The 21,101-nt window shown below is 38.0% G+C and overlaps 1 protein-coding gene across 18 annotated transcripts in view; it reads right to left on the bottom strand.

Moving 5' to 3' along the window:
• slc44a1b (solute carrier family 44 member 1b) overlaps nt 1-21,101 on the bottom strand; it is a 68,784-nt gene that overhangs the window by 14,094 nt on the left and 33,589 nt on the right. For 12 of the 18 annotated variants that reach the window (XM_073922502.1, XM_073922500.1, XM_073922494.1 and 9 more), the window contains 7 exons: nt 14,435-14,601; nt 14,168-14,354; nt 11,453-11,621; nt 10,965-11,121; nt 8,309-8,392; nt 8,089-8,226; nt 1,719-1,955 (listed from right to left, as the gene is read on the bottom strand). In XM_073922502.1, coding sequence (XP_073778603.1) covers nt 1,719-1,955; nt 8,089-8,226; nt 8,309-8,392; nt 10,965-11,121; nt 11,453-11,621; nt 14,168-14,354; nt 14,435-14,601 — 1,139 coding nt within the window. Of the gene's footprint in view, nt 1-1,718; nt 1,956-8,088; nt 8,227-8,308; nt 8,393-10,964; nt 11,122-11,452; nt 11,622-14,167; nt 14,355-14,434; nt 14,602-18,104; nt 18,195-21,101 lie in introns of all 18 variants that reach the window. The other 6 variants (XM_021481097.3, XM_021481096.3, XM_073922492.1 and 3 more) reach the window with 1 other exon arrangement.

The raw sequence follows: 21,101 nt of genomic DNA on the forward strand, positions 1-21,101 counted from the left end.
TCATTCTATGGCATCTTTAAAGCTTTATTTACTAATTTAGTTTCTATTTCTGAGCATAAAACAAGCAATTGGAGAAATTTCTATAAGATTTTATGAGCTATGCTTTCTTACTGAAACAATGAATCTCTTCCAATCTACCTTAATGACCTTAATTCTGCTAAATAAGTAATAAAGACAGCTACCAAGCAGACTATACAGTTTCTTAGTGTGCAGGTGTAAAACATGCTGAAATGACACGACTAGCTGCACAGATATTTTAAACCAAAGCAGCTCTCAGAAGGAAAGCATATTTTACATGTTCCCAAAGTCTGTTGCTGCGCCTCAACCTTTACTGCCAGTGACTTTGCATTTCTAAAGGGCCGTGACTCTCTGAAGTACCTCAAGGTTCAATCCATCTCTTTTGATGCCACAAAGCTGATTTGGCTGACAACGTAAAAAGGAGAATGCAGCTTTTTAAAAAGAAAACAGCCCTGCAAGGTTTCTTTCTATATATATATATATTTTAAATGGTTTTACGTAATGTATCAACAAGACAACACACAAAAAGAAGAAAAAAATAAAAATAAATAAACACAATAAATAATAATAAAATAAACTGACCCCCCAAAAAATTATAATAAAAAAAATATATAAATAAATAAATAAATAAATAAGTGAGGGACATTTAACATAGTCAACACAAGATTATGAATTAACAACAGAGTAAATTCAGTCATTACTATGAGAGTAGTAGTGCACTATTCGGTTTTGAGGAAATCCAGAAAGGATTGCCAGGCAGTTTGAAATTGCAGATCAGATTTAGGCTCCAGGAAACATATCCTCTCCAGCTGTATGACATGAAAAAATTCACCCAACTAAGCTTTAAAACATGGGGAGTCTGGGGATTTCCAGTTTAATAAAATTGTTTTGTTTTGTTTTTGTTTTTTTGCAAGAATCATTCCAATCAATAGAGGTTGTCCATCTGGTGACTGGGCTGGCCAATCCTGGTGCACCTTAACCTACTTTCCTTTCAGGAGCTTTGATGTGGAGGCTGAAGTATGAGGAGCGCTATCCTGCTGAAGAATTTGCCCTCTCCTGTGGTTTGTAATGTATTGGGCAGCACAAATTTCTTGATACTTCAGACTGTTGATGTTGCCATCCACTCTGCAGATACTGAATGTGACTCCAAACCATAATTTTTCCTTCACCAAACTTGACTGATTTCAGTGAGAATCTTGGGTCCATGTGGGTTCCAGTTGGTCTGCAGTATTTGTGATGATTGGGATGCAGCTCAACAGATGATTCATCTGAAAAATCGACCTTCTGCTACTTTTCCAAATCATCAACTAGAAGTCAAGCTATTATTTGTTTCTCTTACAATTGGGATTGACGACACTTCTTTTGTCAGGAAGTGTAGGTAAGGGTATCATGTTAAGGTAATTAAAATTATAATCGAGTTAGAGTAATTAGACAAGTCGATTTTCCAACAAAATAATACTAAATCAATAAATGAATCAACCAGCTTTTCAAAACAAAAGCTGAAAGTTGTCCAGAGAGAATATCTGGGACACCACCTGAATCTTAAAATATTAATATATCCAGGCCTGCAGAGAGCCTGCATTCAAAACGAACGAACTCAAAACAGGAACGTGACTCAGACGGCAAGTGTGCGCGCAACACTGAGACTATTTATGGCGTTTTTCAGACAGATTGCGAGCTTTTCTCCGTCTGTGACTCACCATCAGGGCCTTGTCCATGTAGAACTCTCTTCCAGGTGTGCCGTTGTTGTATTTGGTGTCGATGGCGAAGCAGAGGAAGAGCACGTCCACCACGATCTCGAAGATGGACAGGAAGCAGTGGGCCACCAGAAACGCAAACAGACACACGATGATGAGCGGCAGGACCCACTCGGTGTAATCTCTCTGATAGTTCAGCGCCAGAACGCCGGCGAACGCCGTGCATGTCACGATCAGGACCTGCAGAAGGAACAGACAAGTATTTAGCAGGTAGAGCAACCAAGTAACCAATAAAGCACCAGTGTTTACAGCACAGGTTCGAACAACTCAAACAGATCATTACTGGAAACTTTTCTTTCAACTTTTCAACCATGTAATCTTGAAAACAGCAGGTGAGTTGAATATATCTTAAAAAAACAGTGACATGCAACAATATCAATGCTAGTATGGTCATCCATTTGTCTTTAACTAGGCTAATTAGGTTGGCAGGTTAGGATAATTAGGCAAGTGATTGTATAACAGTGGTTTGTTTTGTAGACTATATAAAAATATATAGCTTATAGGGGCTAATAATATTGACCTTAAAGAAAATAAAAATTTTAAAACTCCTTTTATTCTAGCCAAAATAAAAAAATAAAAGAATAAAATTATCGGAAATGATGTAAAAAAATTTCTTGCTGTTTAACATCATTTGGGAAAATTTAGAAAAAGAAAATTGTCAGGACTACACTATATACACAAACACATTAGGTTTAAACCCATTATTTATGTAACCCTAGAACACAAGTGTCAAAATGTACTGTTTTATATGCCATAACTAATTAGGATATTAAAAATCACATATTATGTAGGCATTTTGTACATTTTCACCCGAGTATATCAAAATGTAATTTTTGATTAATTATTTACATTGATAGGACCTTAATTTGGACAACAAAAGTTTTTTTTAAAAATATATTTTCAAAGATTTTTGTCAATATTTGAAGTTTTTTCGATCCCTCAGATTCCAGATTTTCAAATAGAAATATCTTATATTGATATATAGAAATACTGATACAGATATATGCAAATATTGTCACATCCTTACAAACCATACATCAATGGAAAACTTATTTAATAAGCTTTTTATAAATAAGCAACAACAACATTTATCAAAAACTTTACTCTTTCGGCTTCATATATTTTTTATTTAATGTTTTTAATAAATTTTTATAAAATTATTTTTATTAAATTATTTTAAATAAATAATTAGTGAAAAAAGGTTTTGTTGGATGGTGAAACACTGAAGGCTACTGGTAATTCCTATTTTTTAAGTTTTCATAAAGAAAAAAAAAAGAAAATAAGGATAAATGAATGAAAACTGTCATTATTTACTCAATTCAATTGAATTCACCTTTATTTGTAGAGCGCTTTTACAATGTAGATTGTGTCAAAGCAGCCTCACACAGAAGATCATAGTAAATTGAAACAGTGTAGTTCAGTTTTCAGAGTTTAAGTTCAGTTCAGTGTGGTTTAATAGTCACTACTAAGAGTCCAAACACTGAAGAGCAAATCCATCCATGCACAGCTCTACAGTCAACCTTTTCTAATCCTAAACCTTTTTGCGACCCTTTCCTTTTTCCATTGTACTCAAATTAAGTTATTTATTTTAAATAATTTTTAGAAATTACTGACTTCCATAGTAAAAAAAAAATAATAATAATATGGAAGTCGATGGTTACAGGTTTTGAAGAAAACTTTCTTCAAAATATCTCCACTTGTGTTATCTAAAAGATGTAGAACATTTCTAATTTTTTGAGTGAACTATCCCTCTAACATTATTATTAATAATAACACCATATCATAACTTCAAAATCATCTCACTCTGGTTTATTAATGACGTTAAAAACTCAGCTTGGCAATCACAGGAATAAATGCCAAATTAAAATATATTTATATATAGATATAGGACAGTTATTAAAAATCTGAACCTGTGTGTATACAGTTTTTTTTTTAAGGCGACACGGTGGCTCACAGCAAAAAGTTCTCTGGTTCGAGTCCCAGCTGGGTCAGTTGGCATTTATGTGTCAAATTAGCATGTTCTCCCCGTGTTAGCGTGGGTTTCCTCCAGGTGCTCTGGTTTCCCCCACAGTCCAAACACATGCAAAATAAATGAATTGAATAAACTAAGGGCCTACTCACACTACCCTATCTGAACCTTGCCCAGGCCCGTTTCCCAGATCATCTGAGAAGTGTGAGTGCGCTGAATCCAGCTCAGGCACGGTTCACTTGGCTGACCCTGGCCCGGTTGAAAGAGGTGTGGAAGAGCGCGGTAAACTTGGGCTTTAGCGCAATACACGTGTGTGAGTGCAAAATGCGCCTAAGCCTGAAACGGAAAGCGAAACGTGACTTTTAAGGAACAGTTTGATATGCATTTATTAATAATTCTTACTGTTCAACGAATGCAAACTGTCGTAGGTTATTAAAGATGCAAACCCCTCACCAGGCACGAAAGCTGCACACCTCCAGCAAACCTCCTAATTCCTGCAGCACGAGGACTTTATGATTTGAGCGTCAGAATGGCAGATCTGTTCGACGAAATATTTGACTGCGTGTCACTGGATGTCAAAAGATATAACTAAAGAAATCACCACTGTGCTGAGCGAGAGCGCTACTAAACAGTGCATCATCGATAAGTGTGCCCAGACCCGAATGTAATGTGAGTGCGGGCCGTCGGGGGAGACATGAGGGGGGACAAGCGTGCTTTGGCCCGGTTCAAGGCAACTGTACATAGTGTGAGTACACCCTAAATTGGCCGTAGTGTGTGAGTGTGCATGTGAGAGTGTATAGGTGTTTCCAAATACTGGGTTGCAGCTGGAAGGCCATTCGCTGCGTAAAAACACATGCTTGATAAGTTGGCGTTCATTCTGCTGCGGCGACCCCAGATTAATAAAGGACTGAAGGAAAATAAAAGAGTGAATATATGTTTTTAAATATTATTATTTATTTATATTTCTCAACACTAGTGATTTTGGTGTATTTTGAATAAAATGTAGTCTTGCTGAGAGTACATTCTTTTAAAAACTTGACAAGAGTCATCATCTAAATCAGGGGTGTCCAAACTACGGCCCGCGGGCCATCTACGGCCCGCAATCAGTTTTGTGGCAGCCCGCGAGGTTTTTTATTAAAATTAATAGAATCTGGCCCGCTATACAAAAATGAATGTAATTCAATAAATAACCACCGGGTGTTGCTATGACACGCCTTCAATTAGGCAGCAGTTCTTGTTATGATGTAAAACTAATCGACCAAACTGAAGGAAACATAATTGATAAATCACATTTTGGCGAGCCATGGCGAAAAAGGAAAATCAACAGTCAGTGCAGGAAGTTTCAGTCACGTTGGGGCAAAGAATATTTCTTCACAGAGGTCAGTGGGAAATGTATGTGTTTAATTTGCCAGGAAACAAAGCATCAGGCCGTCAGCTCTTACACTGGTGCCGAATGAGAGTAAAACAATTAGCAGCTGCCCTGTCAGCTCAACAACAGCAGTTTTTTCGTGCTAATAAAGTGCAAGAAAATTCTACACTGCACTGCAAAAAAGGCTTTTTTTATTTATATTTTTTGTCTTGTTCAAAGTCCAATTATCTAAAAAAATCTTAAATAAAGGAGAATTTTCTTATTTGTTTTGAGAAATAATATGCCAATATTAAGTGAGTTTTTCCTTAAAACAAGCAAATTAATCTGCCAATGGTATAAGCTAGGCTTGGGCGATATTACGGTATTATGGTATACCGCGGGATCTAAAAATAGCAACGGTGTCAGTTTCAATACCGTTATACCGTCATAAAGTATTAAATATCCTTTATTTAATGCCTAAAAAACGTGTGTGTGGTTGTCATCACGAGACAGTGTGGAGGAGACGTGACGTGACGTGACGAGTCGCGCTTCAAAGTGTCCTGCAGTTTGGCAGTTTAGACTGAACAGAAGGGAGACGTGGTTAATATGAACGAGAGGTCTGCATTAGAGCTGAAGATCTTTGCCCGAACCCGGCGAGGCCCGAAAAAATCCAAATCCCTGCAATAAAATTCATCCCTGCAAAGGTGAAGCAAATTATGACGAAGTAGTAAAAAAAGAGAATTTTGACGGCGGTCAAGCCAGTCAGAAAGAGCGGTTATTCCAGCCGCAGGTATTTAGCGGTCGCTCATACACTGCGTATTACGGTAGAGCCCTAAACCGCAAGCTGACAGGTAAAATGACGAGGCCACTCGCTACCCTGAAACTACGGTCATGGAAAATTAAATGGATGTTCCTGACTGGTATAAGATGAATAAACAATCCTACCTAAAACTTGCAAAATCAGCCAGATCAGAACTCTGCACCGCGGCCTGTAGCAGTAGCAGTGAAACGGTGTTCAGTGCTGCTGGACGCACATGAGCGCAAGACTGCGCTAAAGCCAGTGGATTTAATAATGTTCCTCCACAAAAACACGTAGCCTAATCTTGGTGAGTAAAGGGTTTTTAATTATAAATAAATATTAGTTAAACCATATAATCATAATGTAGACAGAGTATACAGACTAATGGTGGCATTATTCTTTTAATATTCAGCTTCAATTTAGTTACTGCCAAAATACCCGTCATTATTTAGAGTTTATTTGATTTGTTAAGCAAGATTTCTTTTCATTGGTGTGTTGGCCTATTTAAAGGCTAAGTGCATGTAGACCTATAGAGTGCTGAGATGTTACGATGTTACAGAGGACTTATTTTATTTCTTTGTTCCAACTTTCAAGTGGGATATAGTCTACGTTTGTTACGAATAAATGCTGTTAAAACATATAAATGACTCATTCTTGAAAAAATGCATTACAGCTGTAAGGGCTCGGGCTTTATAAAGCTGTCAATCAAAATGTACGTGTCGGATTCGGGACCTATCGGGTATAATTTTTATGGCCCGATTACAGCTCTCTGCATTCCCGCGGGAGCCGGCCAGATTTCTTACGGTGTGGGAGTAAATTTCTGAATAAATCGCGGGAGAGATGTGTGTGTGTTTGTGTAAGACAGAGAAAGTCTCTCTCTCTCTCTCTCTCTCTCTCTCTCTCTCTCTCTCTCTCTCTCTCTCTCTCTCTCTCTCTCTCTCTCTCTGCAAGCCTAAGGTCGCATAGAAGGTATTCAGTTTCTGAATGGTTTAGGCTCAAGCCAACAGTTTGGTGACGCTGTCTGAGCCTTACGTCATAATTTTTTTTATTACGCCGGTAATACCGGATACCGGGGTAAAATATGGAGGCGGTTTGACGGTCTCAAAATTTGGACACCGCCCAAGCCTAGTATAAGCAAAATAATCTTTTGACGTAAGATTATTTTGTTTACCCCTTTGGCAGATTAATTTGCTTGTTTTAAGGAAAAACTCACTTAATATTGGCATATTATTTCTCAAAACAAGAATATATGTTTTGCTTGTCTAGAAAATTTTTCTTGATTTGAGAATTTTTAGATATTTGGACTCGAAACAAGACAAAAAAATCTAAGTAAGAAAAGCAGTTTTTGCAGTGTGGCGAGTTATGAGGTAGCTCAGCTAATCGCACAGCACAGGAAACCCTTCACTGAAGGAGAATTTATAAAGGATGAGTGTTTCAACTGTAATTTGCCCAGAGAAGATTCAAGTTTTTCAAAAACACAGTCGGATTACGAAATAAAATAATTCCATAATAATACACACACACACACACGAGGATGGATGGATGGATGGATGGATGGATGGATAGATGGATTTGTGGATAGATGGATGGATGGATGGATGGATAGATAGATTTGTGGATAGATGGATGGATGTATGGATAGATAGATTTGTGGATAGATGGATGGATGGATGGATAGATAGATTTGTGGATAGATGGATGGATGGATGGATAGATAGATTTGTGGATAGATGGATGGATGGATAGATAGATAGATAGATAGATAGATAGATAGATAGATAGATAGATAGATAGATAGATAGATAGATAGATAGATAGATGGATAGAAAGATTTGTGGATGGATGGATGGATAGATGGATTTGTGGATAGATGGATGGATGGATGGATAGATGGATTTGTGGATAGATGGATGGATGGATGGATAGATGGATTTGTGGATAGATGGATGAATGGATGGATAGATGGATTTGTGGATAGATGGATGGATGGATGGATAGATAGATTTGTGGATAGATGGATGGATGGATAGATAGATTTGTGGATGGATGGATGGATGGATGGATGGATAGATGGATAGATGGATAGATGGATAGATGGATAGATAGATAGATAGATAGATAGATAGATAGATAGATAGATAGATAGATAGATAGATAGATAGATAGATAGATAGACAAAGCCCATAAGCGCTTCTACCTTTCCCAGGAAGAGAACAAAATCTCCAACGGTGTTGATGGTGGCCACCCTCAGAGCGTTCTCCACCAGGATCATGAAGGCATCGCGAGCCGACGTGCAGAAACTGGTGCTGTTGATGGCCGTCGCCGCATACGCATTCTACACACACAGAACACATCAGTAAATGAATGAATGAAGTAAAGTTTCCGATCTCTCCAGAGTGACGTATAAACAGACTCACCTGATTCAGATAATTGAGGCACTTCTCCAGACACCACAGACAGCAGATACAGGCTTTCAGCATGCAGCGAGCGCACGCGTTTTCCTGAACAACACAAACACAAGGACTTTACCCACAGTGCATCTGTCTGTTGTGTGTTTGTTAACCCTTTATTGCATCGAATCTGCTTGTGTGAACCAGACGCTGGTATCTATTAGAGCTCATAATATTACAGAGATCCCCCGTTACGTATCAAGTAAATGAGACGCCACCGAAGTGGAAGCCAAGAGGACAATAATAAATAGATTGTGGAATTAACTTTGAAGCATGCAAGATCTGACTGCTGATTAGCAAAACGAGCATTTTGGTTTTTATTTTAGTCATTCTAGAAAATAAGGATGAAATAAAAATGATTTAACCTTAAAATTTGCATTTGTGGTAGTATTTTTGATAGTTTTGATATCCCCGGTTGTTGATATTGTTCGTCCTTGTTTCATTTACACTGTGTTGTTGTTCGAATTTTGTAGCCGTCTATTCTTCACCTTGTCAAAGAGCTTAGAATGACCAAGAGGCGACACTCAATACAACGTACCATTGCAACAGCAGCGCCCAGCAACAGCCTGGGATTCCACCATTTTGGAGTGAAAGCGATCGGCTGCCCATTGGATTTTATTGCTGTCGCGATGGCAAACAGCTGCTTTGTTTTTTATTTATTTATTTAAAAAGTGCATTAAAGTCGAGATACAGCCCGAAAGACGACAGAACAGCACTTTCTATCACAATCATCAGCACTTTTAATAGTCTATTTTACAGACTTAAAATGTGCTGTTGTTCTATTGTCATTTTCATTCCAAAATGGCCGCCGCGCCATCTAGTGGCTGTTTCCCAAATTTCGCTAGAGTGTCGCCTCTTGGTGATTCTATGCTCTTTGCCCTTGTGTTACCATTTCTTCTCTACCCTAGTGGTAGTCATTGAAGTTAGAAAGCCTGGTAGGTAGGTAAGTCAGGTGACAGACATCTCAACACGTAGGTTTGCGACTGTAGGGATACACTAGTTGAGTTTGTGCACCTACCCTCGTATTTTTGGTTAAGTTGTTAGTGTAGATAAGGTAAGACGTCATTGACAGTGACAATTTATTTTTCATATCTTTTGTTTAATAAATTAAATTAAAGGGGACTGTTTTTGAATATTAGTAAGATTTAGTTTTAGTATTAGTTAAATTTCATTGTTTATTGTTTCTTAAGTTGTTCATATTGTAAATAACTCGCTCACTTTTTCATTGTCACCACTAGTAAATAAATCACTATTATTTGGACACAAGTTGTTGTTGTTGTGTTATATATATATATATATATATATATATATATATATATATATATATATATAAAATTATAGTTGAAGTCAGAAACCCCCTTTGAAATTTTTTTCTTTTTTAAATATATTTACTAAATGAAGTTGAACAGAGCAAGGAAATTTTCACAGTATGTCTGATAATATTTTTTCTTCTTGAGAAAGTCTTATTTGTTTTTTTCGACTAAAATAAAAGCAGTTTTTGATTTTTTAAAAGCCATTTTAAGATCAAAATTATTAGCCCCTTTAAGCTAGTTTTTTTTTGATAGTCTACAGAACAAACCATCGTTATACAATAACTTGCCTAATTACCCTAACCTGCCTAGTTAACCTAATTAACCTAGTTAAGCCTTTAAATGTCACTTTAAGCTGTATAGAAGTGTCTTGCAAAATATCTAGTCAAATATTATTCACTGTCATCATGGCAAAGATAAAATAAATCAGTTATTAGAAATGAGTTATTAAAACTATTATGTTTAGAAATGTGTTGAAGAAAAATCTTCTCTTTGTTAAACAGAAATTGGGGAAAAAAATAAACAGGGGCTAATAATTCAGGGGGGGGGTAATAATTCTCACTTCAACTGTATATATATATATATATATATATATATATATATATATATATATATATATATATATATATATATATATATATATATATATATATATATAAATAATTTTTTATATACTTTTTATTTAGTAATACAAGTTGTTGCTTTTATGAGGTACAAATTATTAATGAACTACTTTCTATACTTAATGTCATTAGAATAATAATTTAAAAATGCAGATATTTTTAAAAAATGATCAAGAACAAAACAACAATTGACCCTCTACACCGTTATAATGCATCGATAAAACTGCACACCGTCTCCATCACACACAGAGTAAAAATGCAAAAATTCTCCTTCAATTTTTTTGTACCCCCATAAAACTTTTCCTACTATCAGTCAATGGCTAATGTAACTGTCCCAAAACAGCATATTCAGCTTATTCTTGCCCTAATGAAAACTGCCTGCCATAAGCATAAAACTGCCATGAGTTCAGACTGATGCAGTGAGAGAGAGAGATACAGATTTGGATCTCAAGATCAAGGGTGTCAAACTTAGTTCCTGGAGGGCTGCAGCCCTGAACAGTTTAGTTCCAACCCTGCTTCAACACACTTAACTGGAGGTTTAAAACAAACCTGAAGGACTCAATTAGTTTGATCAGGTGTGTTTAATTAAAATTAAAGCTAAACTGTGCAGAGCTGCGGCCCTCCAGAAAATGAGATTGACACCTGTGCTCTAGAAGGTGAACGGTGGTGGGACGGGATCTGTGTCCTCACCTTGCCTTTCAGCTGGTTGTGGATGTACATGAGAATGAGGCGCGGGATCTTGACCAGGGTGATGATGAAGGAGCCCTTGGCCACAGTGCCCAGGTGATACCGCACCAAACGCAGCACCGACGACAGGATGGGCGTCACCGGCAGTTTGGTCTTATCCCTGGATACATGGGAAATATCTTTGATTTTCAACTTAATGATAATAGAAAAATATTAGAAACCAGCAGCCATTGATTTCCATAGTAGTTGTTTTCCTACTACAGTATGAATGGCATTCAACATTCTACAAAATATCTTCTTTTCTGTTCAATGTAAAAAAAATAAAATAAAAATTTATGAAGGTCTGAAATTTGAAGGTGAGTAAACGAGCAGTACATTTTCATGTCTATCCTTATTATACAGTACTATACTGACTGTTCAGTTGACAAATAAACTAGAAAAAATAAAGGTTGACCAGTAGCATATGAGAGTTTTCCTCTAGAAACACCGACCTTGTGAAATAGTAGGTCACCACAGCTCCGGCGACGGTCATCTGCTGACAGGCCAGGATGAACTCACTGATCCAGATCAAGCCCACCGCGTGATACCACGTCATGTACTGCAGCGCCCCTGACAGCCTGAACTCCACTAACCCCGTATCCTCATTCTTCTCTGGGTTCCCTGCGGACACAAACACACAAACTGCAGTCTGAGATCTCCACTTCTGAAGAGACTGCAAAACTAATGCATGTTTAAAATGAGGAAGAGTTGCAGGAGCACAGTCGGGTAATTGTGCTGCAGTACATAAACGTCCCACATTATCTGTAAAAACAAACACTTGAACAGTGGAATATTTTAAGCCTTGTACACATTATGTCGGAGGAAAAATAGAAGCAAAACAATTCATGAGTTCAATTAACTTTTCATGAGCGATTTAAGGGATATTGACCTAATATACACTCACCGGCCACTTTATTAGGTACACCTGTCCTGCTGCTCGTTAACGCAAAATTTCTAATCAGCCAATGACATTGCAGCAACTCAAAGCATTTAGGCATCTAGACATGGACAAGATGCAGTTCAAACTGAGCATCAGAATGGGAAAGAAAGGTGATTTAAGTGACTTTGAATGTGGCATGGTTGTTGATGCCAGACGGGCTGGTCTGAGTATTTCAGAAACTGCTGATCTACTGGGATTTTCACGCACAACCATCTCTAGGGTTTACAGAGAATGGGCCGAAAAAGAGAAATTGTCCAGTGAGTGTCAGGTCTGTGGGCGCAAATGCATTGTTGATGCCAGAGGTCAGAGGAGAATGGCCAGACTGGTTCAAGCTGATAGAAAGGTAACAGTAACTCAATTAACCACTGGTTACAACAGAGGTTTGCAGAAGAGCAGCTCTGAATGCACAACATGTAAATCGTTAATCACCTCGGACTGGTTTCTTGAATATAACAATGATTTCGCTGTACTCAAATGGCCTCCACAGATACCAGATCTCAGACCAATTGAGCACCTTTAGATGTGCAGCCTACAAATCTGCAGCAACCGCGTGATGTTATCATGTCAATATAGACCAGGCATGGGCAAACTTGATTCTGGAGGGCCGGTGTCCCTGCAGTCTTTTGCTCCAACACTAATAACACACCTGAAAACACGAATCAGTGTCTTCAAGATTACTAGAAAGCTGCAGGCATGTGTGTTTGATTAAGGTTGGGGCAAAACTATACAGGACACCGGCCCTCCAGGATCCGGTTTGCCCATCCCTGATATGGACCTAAAGCTCTGAGGAATATGTCCAGTACCTTGTTGAATCTATGCCATGAAGGCATTAAGGCAGTTCTAAAAGCAAAAGGGGTCCAACCCGGTACTAATAAGGTGTACCTAATAAAGTGGCTGTCTACAGGTGTAGTAACGAGCAAACAAAGAAAACAAAGCACAAAGGCTGAACATTTCATAGGTAATATTAAGTTTTTTTCTCCCGACCATAGATATATGTGTGTATGTGTATATCTCTGGCTTTGGATGGCCACAGTTCTCCACTGTACATTGGTCCCGCATTCATTTCAAAGGAGCGCTACCCTGTACCAAGATGGCGGCGCTATTGACTCATTCCGTCCAATAGACAACAATAGGCCAGGTGACATCTAGTGTATATATCTATGGCTAGCCTACCCTGTTGTAGTCTATTGGAAGGAATGCGTCAATAGAGCCGCCATTTTAGTACAGGGTAGCGCTCCTTTGAAATGAATGTGGGACCAAGCAGCAGTGGAGGACTGTGGCCATCCAGAGCCAGAGATATACACATATATCTATGATCGAGAGTTTTCCCGGAGGTCAGTATGCAATTTTTTTTTTTTATTACAAAAATTATAATTAATAAAGTGATCGCACAGGCATTCCTGACAAAAAGCTTGTGTTTGTGTGTATGGAAATGTACTATCCACCCGCCCTGTTAAAGTTGATCTTATCCATGTCCTGAAACACACCTCCTCTCCTGCTTTCACTTCTCATTCTGACGGAGGGAGCGAATCGTTTATGAATGAATCCCCGTTATGAACGACTCCTTCAGTTAGCCGACAAAAATACAGAAATAGAAAAAGTTTCTAGCATCGCAGCATCTCGTTGTCATATTTCTTTTGCATTGTTTGCTGATTTTATTCAACAAAACTAGCATAAGCCGAGTGTTTAGTGCGAGTTGGTGCTACTTTGCCTTATGGTCAATGCAGTAAGTGACTGTATTATAATCAATACCGTTACCTGATTAGCACAAAAGTTCATAATAACATACAACAACGTAAAAAACTAAATCTTACCTATGACATGTTCAGCCTTTGTGCTTTATTTTCTTTGTTTGCTCATTACTACATCCATATACAGTGCTAAAGTCCAGCATCTTCACGTAGGGAGCACTTTACAAATATGGCGGCACTATTGACGGATGTTCAGGGTCCGTATGCGATTTCCAGTGTATATATCTATGTGGTGACACCAGTACTTGACAATATGACTTCTTATATGAGAATGGCCACTATGGAAATTCTAGTAGTTATAGAATTCAGGTAGTTCCTGTGTTAATTGTTAATGCATCAAAACACACAATTAAACTGCATATATCGCAATTATTTCTGACAATTAATCGTCAGACAAATTTTATAGCCATGGCAGCCTTATTTAGTGAAGCTTAAACCCACAGACATCATCATAATCATCATCATCTTCATCTTACCAGTAGTGCCGAGGAAGAGCAGGACCATGATCCAGTAAACCCAGAACAAAGACAGAGCCAGGAAGGTGCAGAAGGGCTGCAGAGCCAACAGCGGCAGGTGGATGAAAACCTTCCCTGCCACGTGGAAGAGAGCAATGGTGAGAGCCACCCTCTTCCTCATGAACAACATCAGCAGCAACAAGATTCCCTGCGGAAGAACGAAGGTGGACATCAGCAGCACGACACAGCAGAAAACAGCAGTCCAGATCTCATCTCATTCATCCTTACAGTGAATACAGTGGCTGAAACGGCATAGATGAGCAGTCCTTGAGCGTGGTCTTTAGTGGGCTTCATGCCACCGTTGGGTTCTTCGGTTTCAGTCAGATCTTTCGTCATGGTCTCATTCATCGTCATCCTGTAGTCTATATATAACCACCAGAGAACGCTGGTGCCTCCTGGGAACACATGGGAAATTCACACATTGTTAATGATGACATTGTGTTGGTCTAGATCGAGTTGAAGTCAAAATTTTTAGCCCTCCTGTTTTTCTTTTTCAAATATTTTCCAAATTATTTTTAAAGGGTCACGAAAACACATTTTTTTGAGCTGTTGACAGTCGTATATGTGTCCCATACTGCTTAAAACACTATTAGGACACCTATATTTCACTAAAAAGTGTAAATTGGTTGTTTTTGCGTTATTTCAAGCAAATTCGTACTTCCGGTTTGAAACTAATTTTTGAAGCTGGGTCCATGAGATAATAGCGTGTATTCCAGCGTGCAGACTGGACGTCTGTGCCAGAGTGTGTCTTATTACGTCTTACAGTGTGATGCATTAACGCATGAGTAAGGCTTGGTTCAAACCAATCAGCGCGCTCTATTGTGCAACTTCATTAATATTCATTACTGCTGGTGATTGTCCTTTCTCTACAGATTTGGTAAGTGAGCGACCAGTGCTCTTTGTTTATTCAGTTTGTTCATATTGAACTAACTATTGCATCGAGTGTAAACATGTTAGCACCACAACCAACCTTTAACCTCGTGGAGGATTTTCACCGCATTTTGTGACCGGAATAACACACGCGGCTTTCTGACGCTACCTGTCGTGTGCATCTAAGTTTCTGGGAAATGCTTAGGGTTTTTTCTCTCAATCTCCGTGCGGTATCAAATATTGCATGAAAAATACACGCTTAGAGCAGTTGAATCAAATCAAATATCTAAATCGAATCAAATATCTCGTTTGTCGCGAGGGGCATGAATGAATTTCCTGATGGAAAGAGCCAAACTGCAGTTAAAGTCCACTATTTAATAATTTGGCAAATAATTCGACTACAGATGCCCATGTAAACACAGCCACTTTCTCCCGTGTGTGTGTTTTGACTCTGAAACTCAGCGCGTGCCCAAATAGACACTCCCACACCATCCCTCTTTTGTTCCTCCGACACTCCCCCGACACAGAGCTGGACACGCCCACTTTTCTGACTTTTTCCAAAGTAGAGGTGTGAAAACACCCTGCTGAAACGAGGGGGTTTCAGAGCAAATAATTTTTCACAGTATTTCCTATAATATTTTTTCTTCTGGAGAAAGTTTTATTTGGCTAGAATAAAAGCAGTTTTTAAATATTTATAAAAACATTAAGGCCCGTGCACAGCGTCGACGTTTAACGCCTTGTGGCTAAATAAAGGGTGCCAATGGGATCGTGCACACCATGCGCAAAACGGCAGGGGTATAAGCGTCATGTTTAAAGAAACGCCTCATACTTTTTTTTTTTTTTTTTTTTTTGACATGCCGCGTCAAAACCTCCACCAATCAGATTGGCACTTTTGTTCTTTTGCACGGAGCTGCTGAAGTTACAGTATATTCAGTGTGCGAACGCACATTGAAGAAGATGCCCAGAGGCGATATGAACGTGGAGCTACTTATTGCACTGGTGAACAATAGTCATTTCTTCATCGCTAGAGCTGGAGCTGCAACTTCAACCATTCATCCTAGTTCAAGTCACCAGTAACTTTAACAACAAGCATGTCAACTTCCTCTTAGTGTTGCTAACTATTTCCAATGAAAAGTAGCTAAAGCCTACCCAAAAAGTAGCTAAATGTTGCCAGATGATGTCACACACTAATTTGCATATCAATGACATCATCAAGTAGTATCTGACAAGCGTTTTCTTTTTGTTTTGTTTTGTTTTTATTTCAATTATCTTTAAAATTTTTGTTTGTTGCCTTTTTTTTTTGCAAATTACTAATGCATAATTAGAGGGTTAATAATGTTGACTTCAACTGTAGATTCTTCTGGAAGTATTATATCAGCATATTATGTGACAAACCTAATACCCATAATTCACGTTAAATGGAATCTTTCTAGAAGTCAAGTTACATTAATCAAAGCATTACTGTACAACATACAGTATTACAAAAGATAACTGTTAAGTAACTTCTACACCTAACAAATATGTATTGCTTGAGAAGATAAAAAAACTTATCAAAAGTAAAAAAAAAAATTGAGTAAAAAAATTAAATTCCTAAAAAAAAAAATAATAATAAAAAATTTAAATATTATAAATAAAACACGATAACTAATAATTAGGGTCAGTGGGTAGCGGTGTCACCTCAAAGCAAGAAGGTCACTGGTTCAAGTCCCGGCTGGGCCAGTTGGCATTTCTGTGTGGAGTTTGCATGTTCTCCTTGTGCTGCGGTTTCCCCCACAGTCCAAAGCCATGCGCTATACAGGAATGGAGTAAACTAAATTGGCTGTAGTGTGTAAGTGCGTGTTTGTGAATGACTGTGTATGGGTGTTTCCCAATACTGGGTTGCAGCTGGAAGGGCATCCACTGCTTAAAGCATATGCTGTAATAGTTGGTGGTTCATTCCGCTGTGGTGACCTCTGAAATAGAGACCAAGCCGAAGGAAATGACTGAACTAACAATTAGTAATACATTTGTTACAATAGTAATTCATCTTTGGTAACGTTAGTTAATGTTAAGTTGGTTCATGTTAACTCACTGTGCATTAACTAACGCAAACAATAACATTGCATGTTAATAATGCATTAGTTAATGTTGAACTATGATTAATAAATGCTTTACAAGATTATTCATACTTACTTAATGTTAGTATATACATGAACTAATAGACCATTATTCTAAAATGTTACCAAATTACATTTTACAAATCAAATTAAATGTTTAGGTGATATGAGCAAAAAATAATTCATTCATTTATTGATTTTCTTTCAGCTTAGTCCCTTTATTTATCAGGGGTCACCACAGCGTAATGAACCGCCAACTTATCCAGCATATGTTTCCAGCTGCAACCAGGTACTGGGAAACATCCATACACACTCATTCACACTCATACACTATGGCCAATTTAGTTTATTCGATTCACCAATAGCGCATGTCTTTGGACTGTGGGGGAAACCGGAGCACCCGGAGCAAACCTACATGAACACGGGAAGAACATGCAGACTTCACACTGAAATGCCAACTGACGCAGCCGGGACTCGAACCAGTGACCTTCTTGCTGTGAGGTGACAGTGCTAAACACTGAGCCACCGTGTCGCCTTTAGCAAAAAAATGAATAAATACATATTTAATACTGGTCGCTCAATGCATGATGCTAATAGGCTAATATCTACGACAACGGACCAAGTTAAATTTATTAATTAAAAAGAGAACAAACAAATTCTAACAAAATCTGATTAAAAATGACTTTTTGTTTTAAATTATTTTAAAAAGAAGCCAAAAAAAAAAAAAAGCAGGATAAGACCATTTGAATAAACCTGCTAACTTCGGCTGATGCTCAAATGGTCAAAAACACTTCAATCAATCATACTGTATAACTTCACTGCTTGGTTGCTTTACATTTGAGAATAGCTTTTACAAAAAAATGAACGAAGGTGAAAGTGTGTCGCTCTCAGTTTAGGAGGAGGTGAGAAAAGAGAAGAGAAAGCAGACTTGCCCAGAGAACCCAAAACCACCAGTGCAGTGAGGATCCAAACCAGAACAGCAGAGATGTAGCGAATGATCACCATGAGGATCATGGACAGAACTGCGGCATGCACAAAACAGGGTCAGCGGTTAGAGCAAGACTACAGACTGGACTAATATTGCATTCAGCTTTACAAGTATGCAGATTGTCGCTGTCAAATGGAAACCTCATATACAGCGTGGAAAATAAGTATTGAACTCGTCATGTTTTTATCCTAGGGATAATATTTCTAAAAGAGCTGTTGACATGGAATTAAACCCGATTTTCGTAAAAATCACATCAATACAAACATAAAAATAAAACAAAACCATAAATCTGAAAAATGAGTTCTGTGTAATAACAATGGAACGACCCAAAGAGAAAGTGTTGAACTACTGAAACTTATTTAACAGTGATGGCAGCTTAAAGACACCTCTCATATGGAGAATGAAGTCTCATGCATTACTCAGGTGTTGATTTATTCACAGACTTCAACAGTGGGTAAAAATCTTGACGGTTCTGTGGGTCTCATCTAGAGCCGCACAATTAATCGTAAAAAGATTGCGATCTCGATTCGACACTCTAGACCACAGGTGTCAAACTCAGTTCCAAAAGGGCCACAGCTCTGCACAGTTTAGGCCCCGTTTACACTAATGCGTTTTAGTTTGAAAACGCATAAGTTTTGCTACGGTTACACCAACCGTCCACACTACGCCGGAGTTCTCGAGCGCCGAAAACGGAGCGTTTCAAAAACGCTGGAGAGGCCGTTTTCATTCTGAAACGCTGCTGCTCCGTCTCAGTGTGGATGGGGAAAGACGGAGACATCTGAAAACGGAGGCGGGGCTGCAGACATTCGCCTCTCTGATTGGGGCTTTTCCTCAATATTAAGTAGCCTAACACACAGTTCAGTCCTGAATCTTCTCCGTGTAAGTTCAGACTTCGCAAGTTTGATCAAGGCTGCATCTCTTCTTCTCAGTTTGATATGGAAAACATACCAAGGACACGCGTCAATCTTCACAGGGAACAGTGTACTTTATAACTTCATTCACATCACCCTGGCTTCGTTGTTTCATTTTCTCAACAATAAAATGTAAACTTGATATAAGGAACTGCCTATTTTTATTTTAATATTAACAACTAAACAGACAGCAGAAATGTTGAGGCGTCGTGCTGCATGAGCGTCATCTTCGCTGTGTGGATATTTATAACAAAACGGAGCCGATAACAACTGCCTCCTTTCAATTTCAGTGAAAATACGAAACATACCCTCTCTTTTGCTGAATATCAGTTTTAATAATCGATAATGGCCATTATAAAAGTATAACATACAATAAGTTTATACATTATAGGAAATAAAGGCAAGCGATCAGTCAATATACAGAATGTAGGCTACGTGGTTACATTAATCATTAACTTATCTTTGCGCTTAGCCAAAACACGTTACCTGAGAACAAGTAATAGATTCCAATGACCAAAGTCAGGGAATATGTCGTTAGATAAAGACAACAAGATGAATGAAATATCACGTTTAATAAATATAGTGAGATTAGATCCAGCGGGAGATGCTTGATGAGAAGTCCGACTAGCAGAGCTCTCATCTGGGTAGATGGGCTCCAGCGATTGCCAAAGTGTGTGTGTGTGGTCACGTAATGTGCGTTTTCAGCGTTTTGGTGTGGACGGAGAGCTGTTCAGAAACGCTGGGTAAAACGCGAGTGTGGACGTGGATCGTTTTCATTCTAAAACGCCGTTTTAAAACTAAAACGCACTAGTGTAAACGGGGCCTTAGTTCCAACCCTAATTAAACACACCTGATCATACTAATTGAGTCCTTCAGGCTTGTTTGAAACCTACAGGTAAGTGTGTTGGAGCAGGGTTGGAACTAAACTGTGCAGGGCTTCGGCCCTCCAGGAATTGAGTTTGACACCCCTGCTCTAGACGATCTTAATCGAGCATTTTTACGATTCTGCCAATCATATTCTCAAGTTAAGGGGAGAAGCAAAGGTGGCTACACGAGTCTTTTCATTCTTTCACATACATTGCTCTGCGACAAGGACATTTTGCGGAATATACTTGTGTGGGAAAAGTAAACGTATCATGCAGTATTAAATTATCTATAAATGAAAGACAATGAGTGATTCTAGTGTTTTTTTTTTTATTATCTGGCTTTTACTTTTGACTGCATTCTTGTCCATTTCTGATTGTTTTAAATTGATGAATTATATCAGACCTGAAAATACTATTTAAGTGCAGGTCATTTTTAAAATAGCTTTTTGGCTTGCTGAATTTATTATTGTGGGGAAATATGTTATATCATGTAGACTCAAATCTATAAATATCCATAAGTTAAGACAATGGGCCCTATCATACACCCAGCGCAATAAGGCGCAAAACGTATTTGGCACAATTTGTTGCTGTTTTCAGACCAGCGCAACCCTTATTTTCATGTTTTGTGACACGTTGTTTAAATAGTAAATTCATTTGCACCACTTTTTAGACTCATATGTGTGCTGGTCTAAAATGAAGGTATGTTTAAGTGAATTGTTGGCGCGTGGCTATTTTGAGGAACTGAAATAGACAGCACCATTGATCAACTAAAAGCTGCTCTGAAGTCCAGCACAGAGCGCGTTAGTTATGCACCTATACGGTACAAAAGCTTACACACTGCTTAATACACAGAGGATGTACAGAAACGCACAAATATCTTTACATATAAAAACAATTAAAGAATTTAAATATTACAAAAATTATTATTTTCTACATAAATATAAAAACCACTACCTCTTTATTGTTTATTCATGACAATTTGCTTTTGTATAATGTTATTTTTATTAGCTGTATTATTTATTATATGCATATTTATATATGTTTTAATTAAACCAAGTTTAGATTTTTATAGATTATTGTTCATTTATTAAATTGCTGGAAATCAAAACTGAATTTAGAAACAGTTTTGAAACATATCTTCGCACTTAACAAAGGAAATTAAAT

The sequence above is a fragment of the Danio rerio genome, chromosome 14, assembly GCF_049306965.1.
Source record: "Danio rerio strain Tuebingen ecotype United States chromosome 14, GRCz12tu, whole genome shotgun sequence".
NCBI classification, from domain to species: domain Eukaryota; kingdom Metazoa; phylum Chordata; class Actinopteri; order Cypriniformes; family Danionidae; genus Danio; species Danio rerio.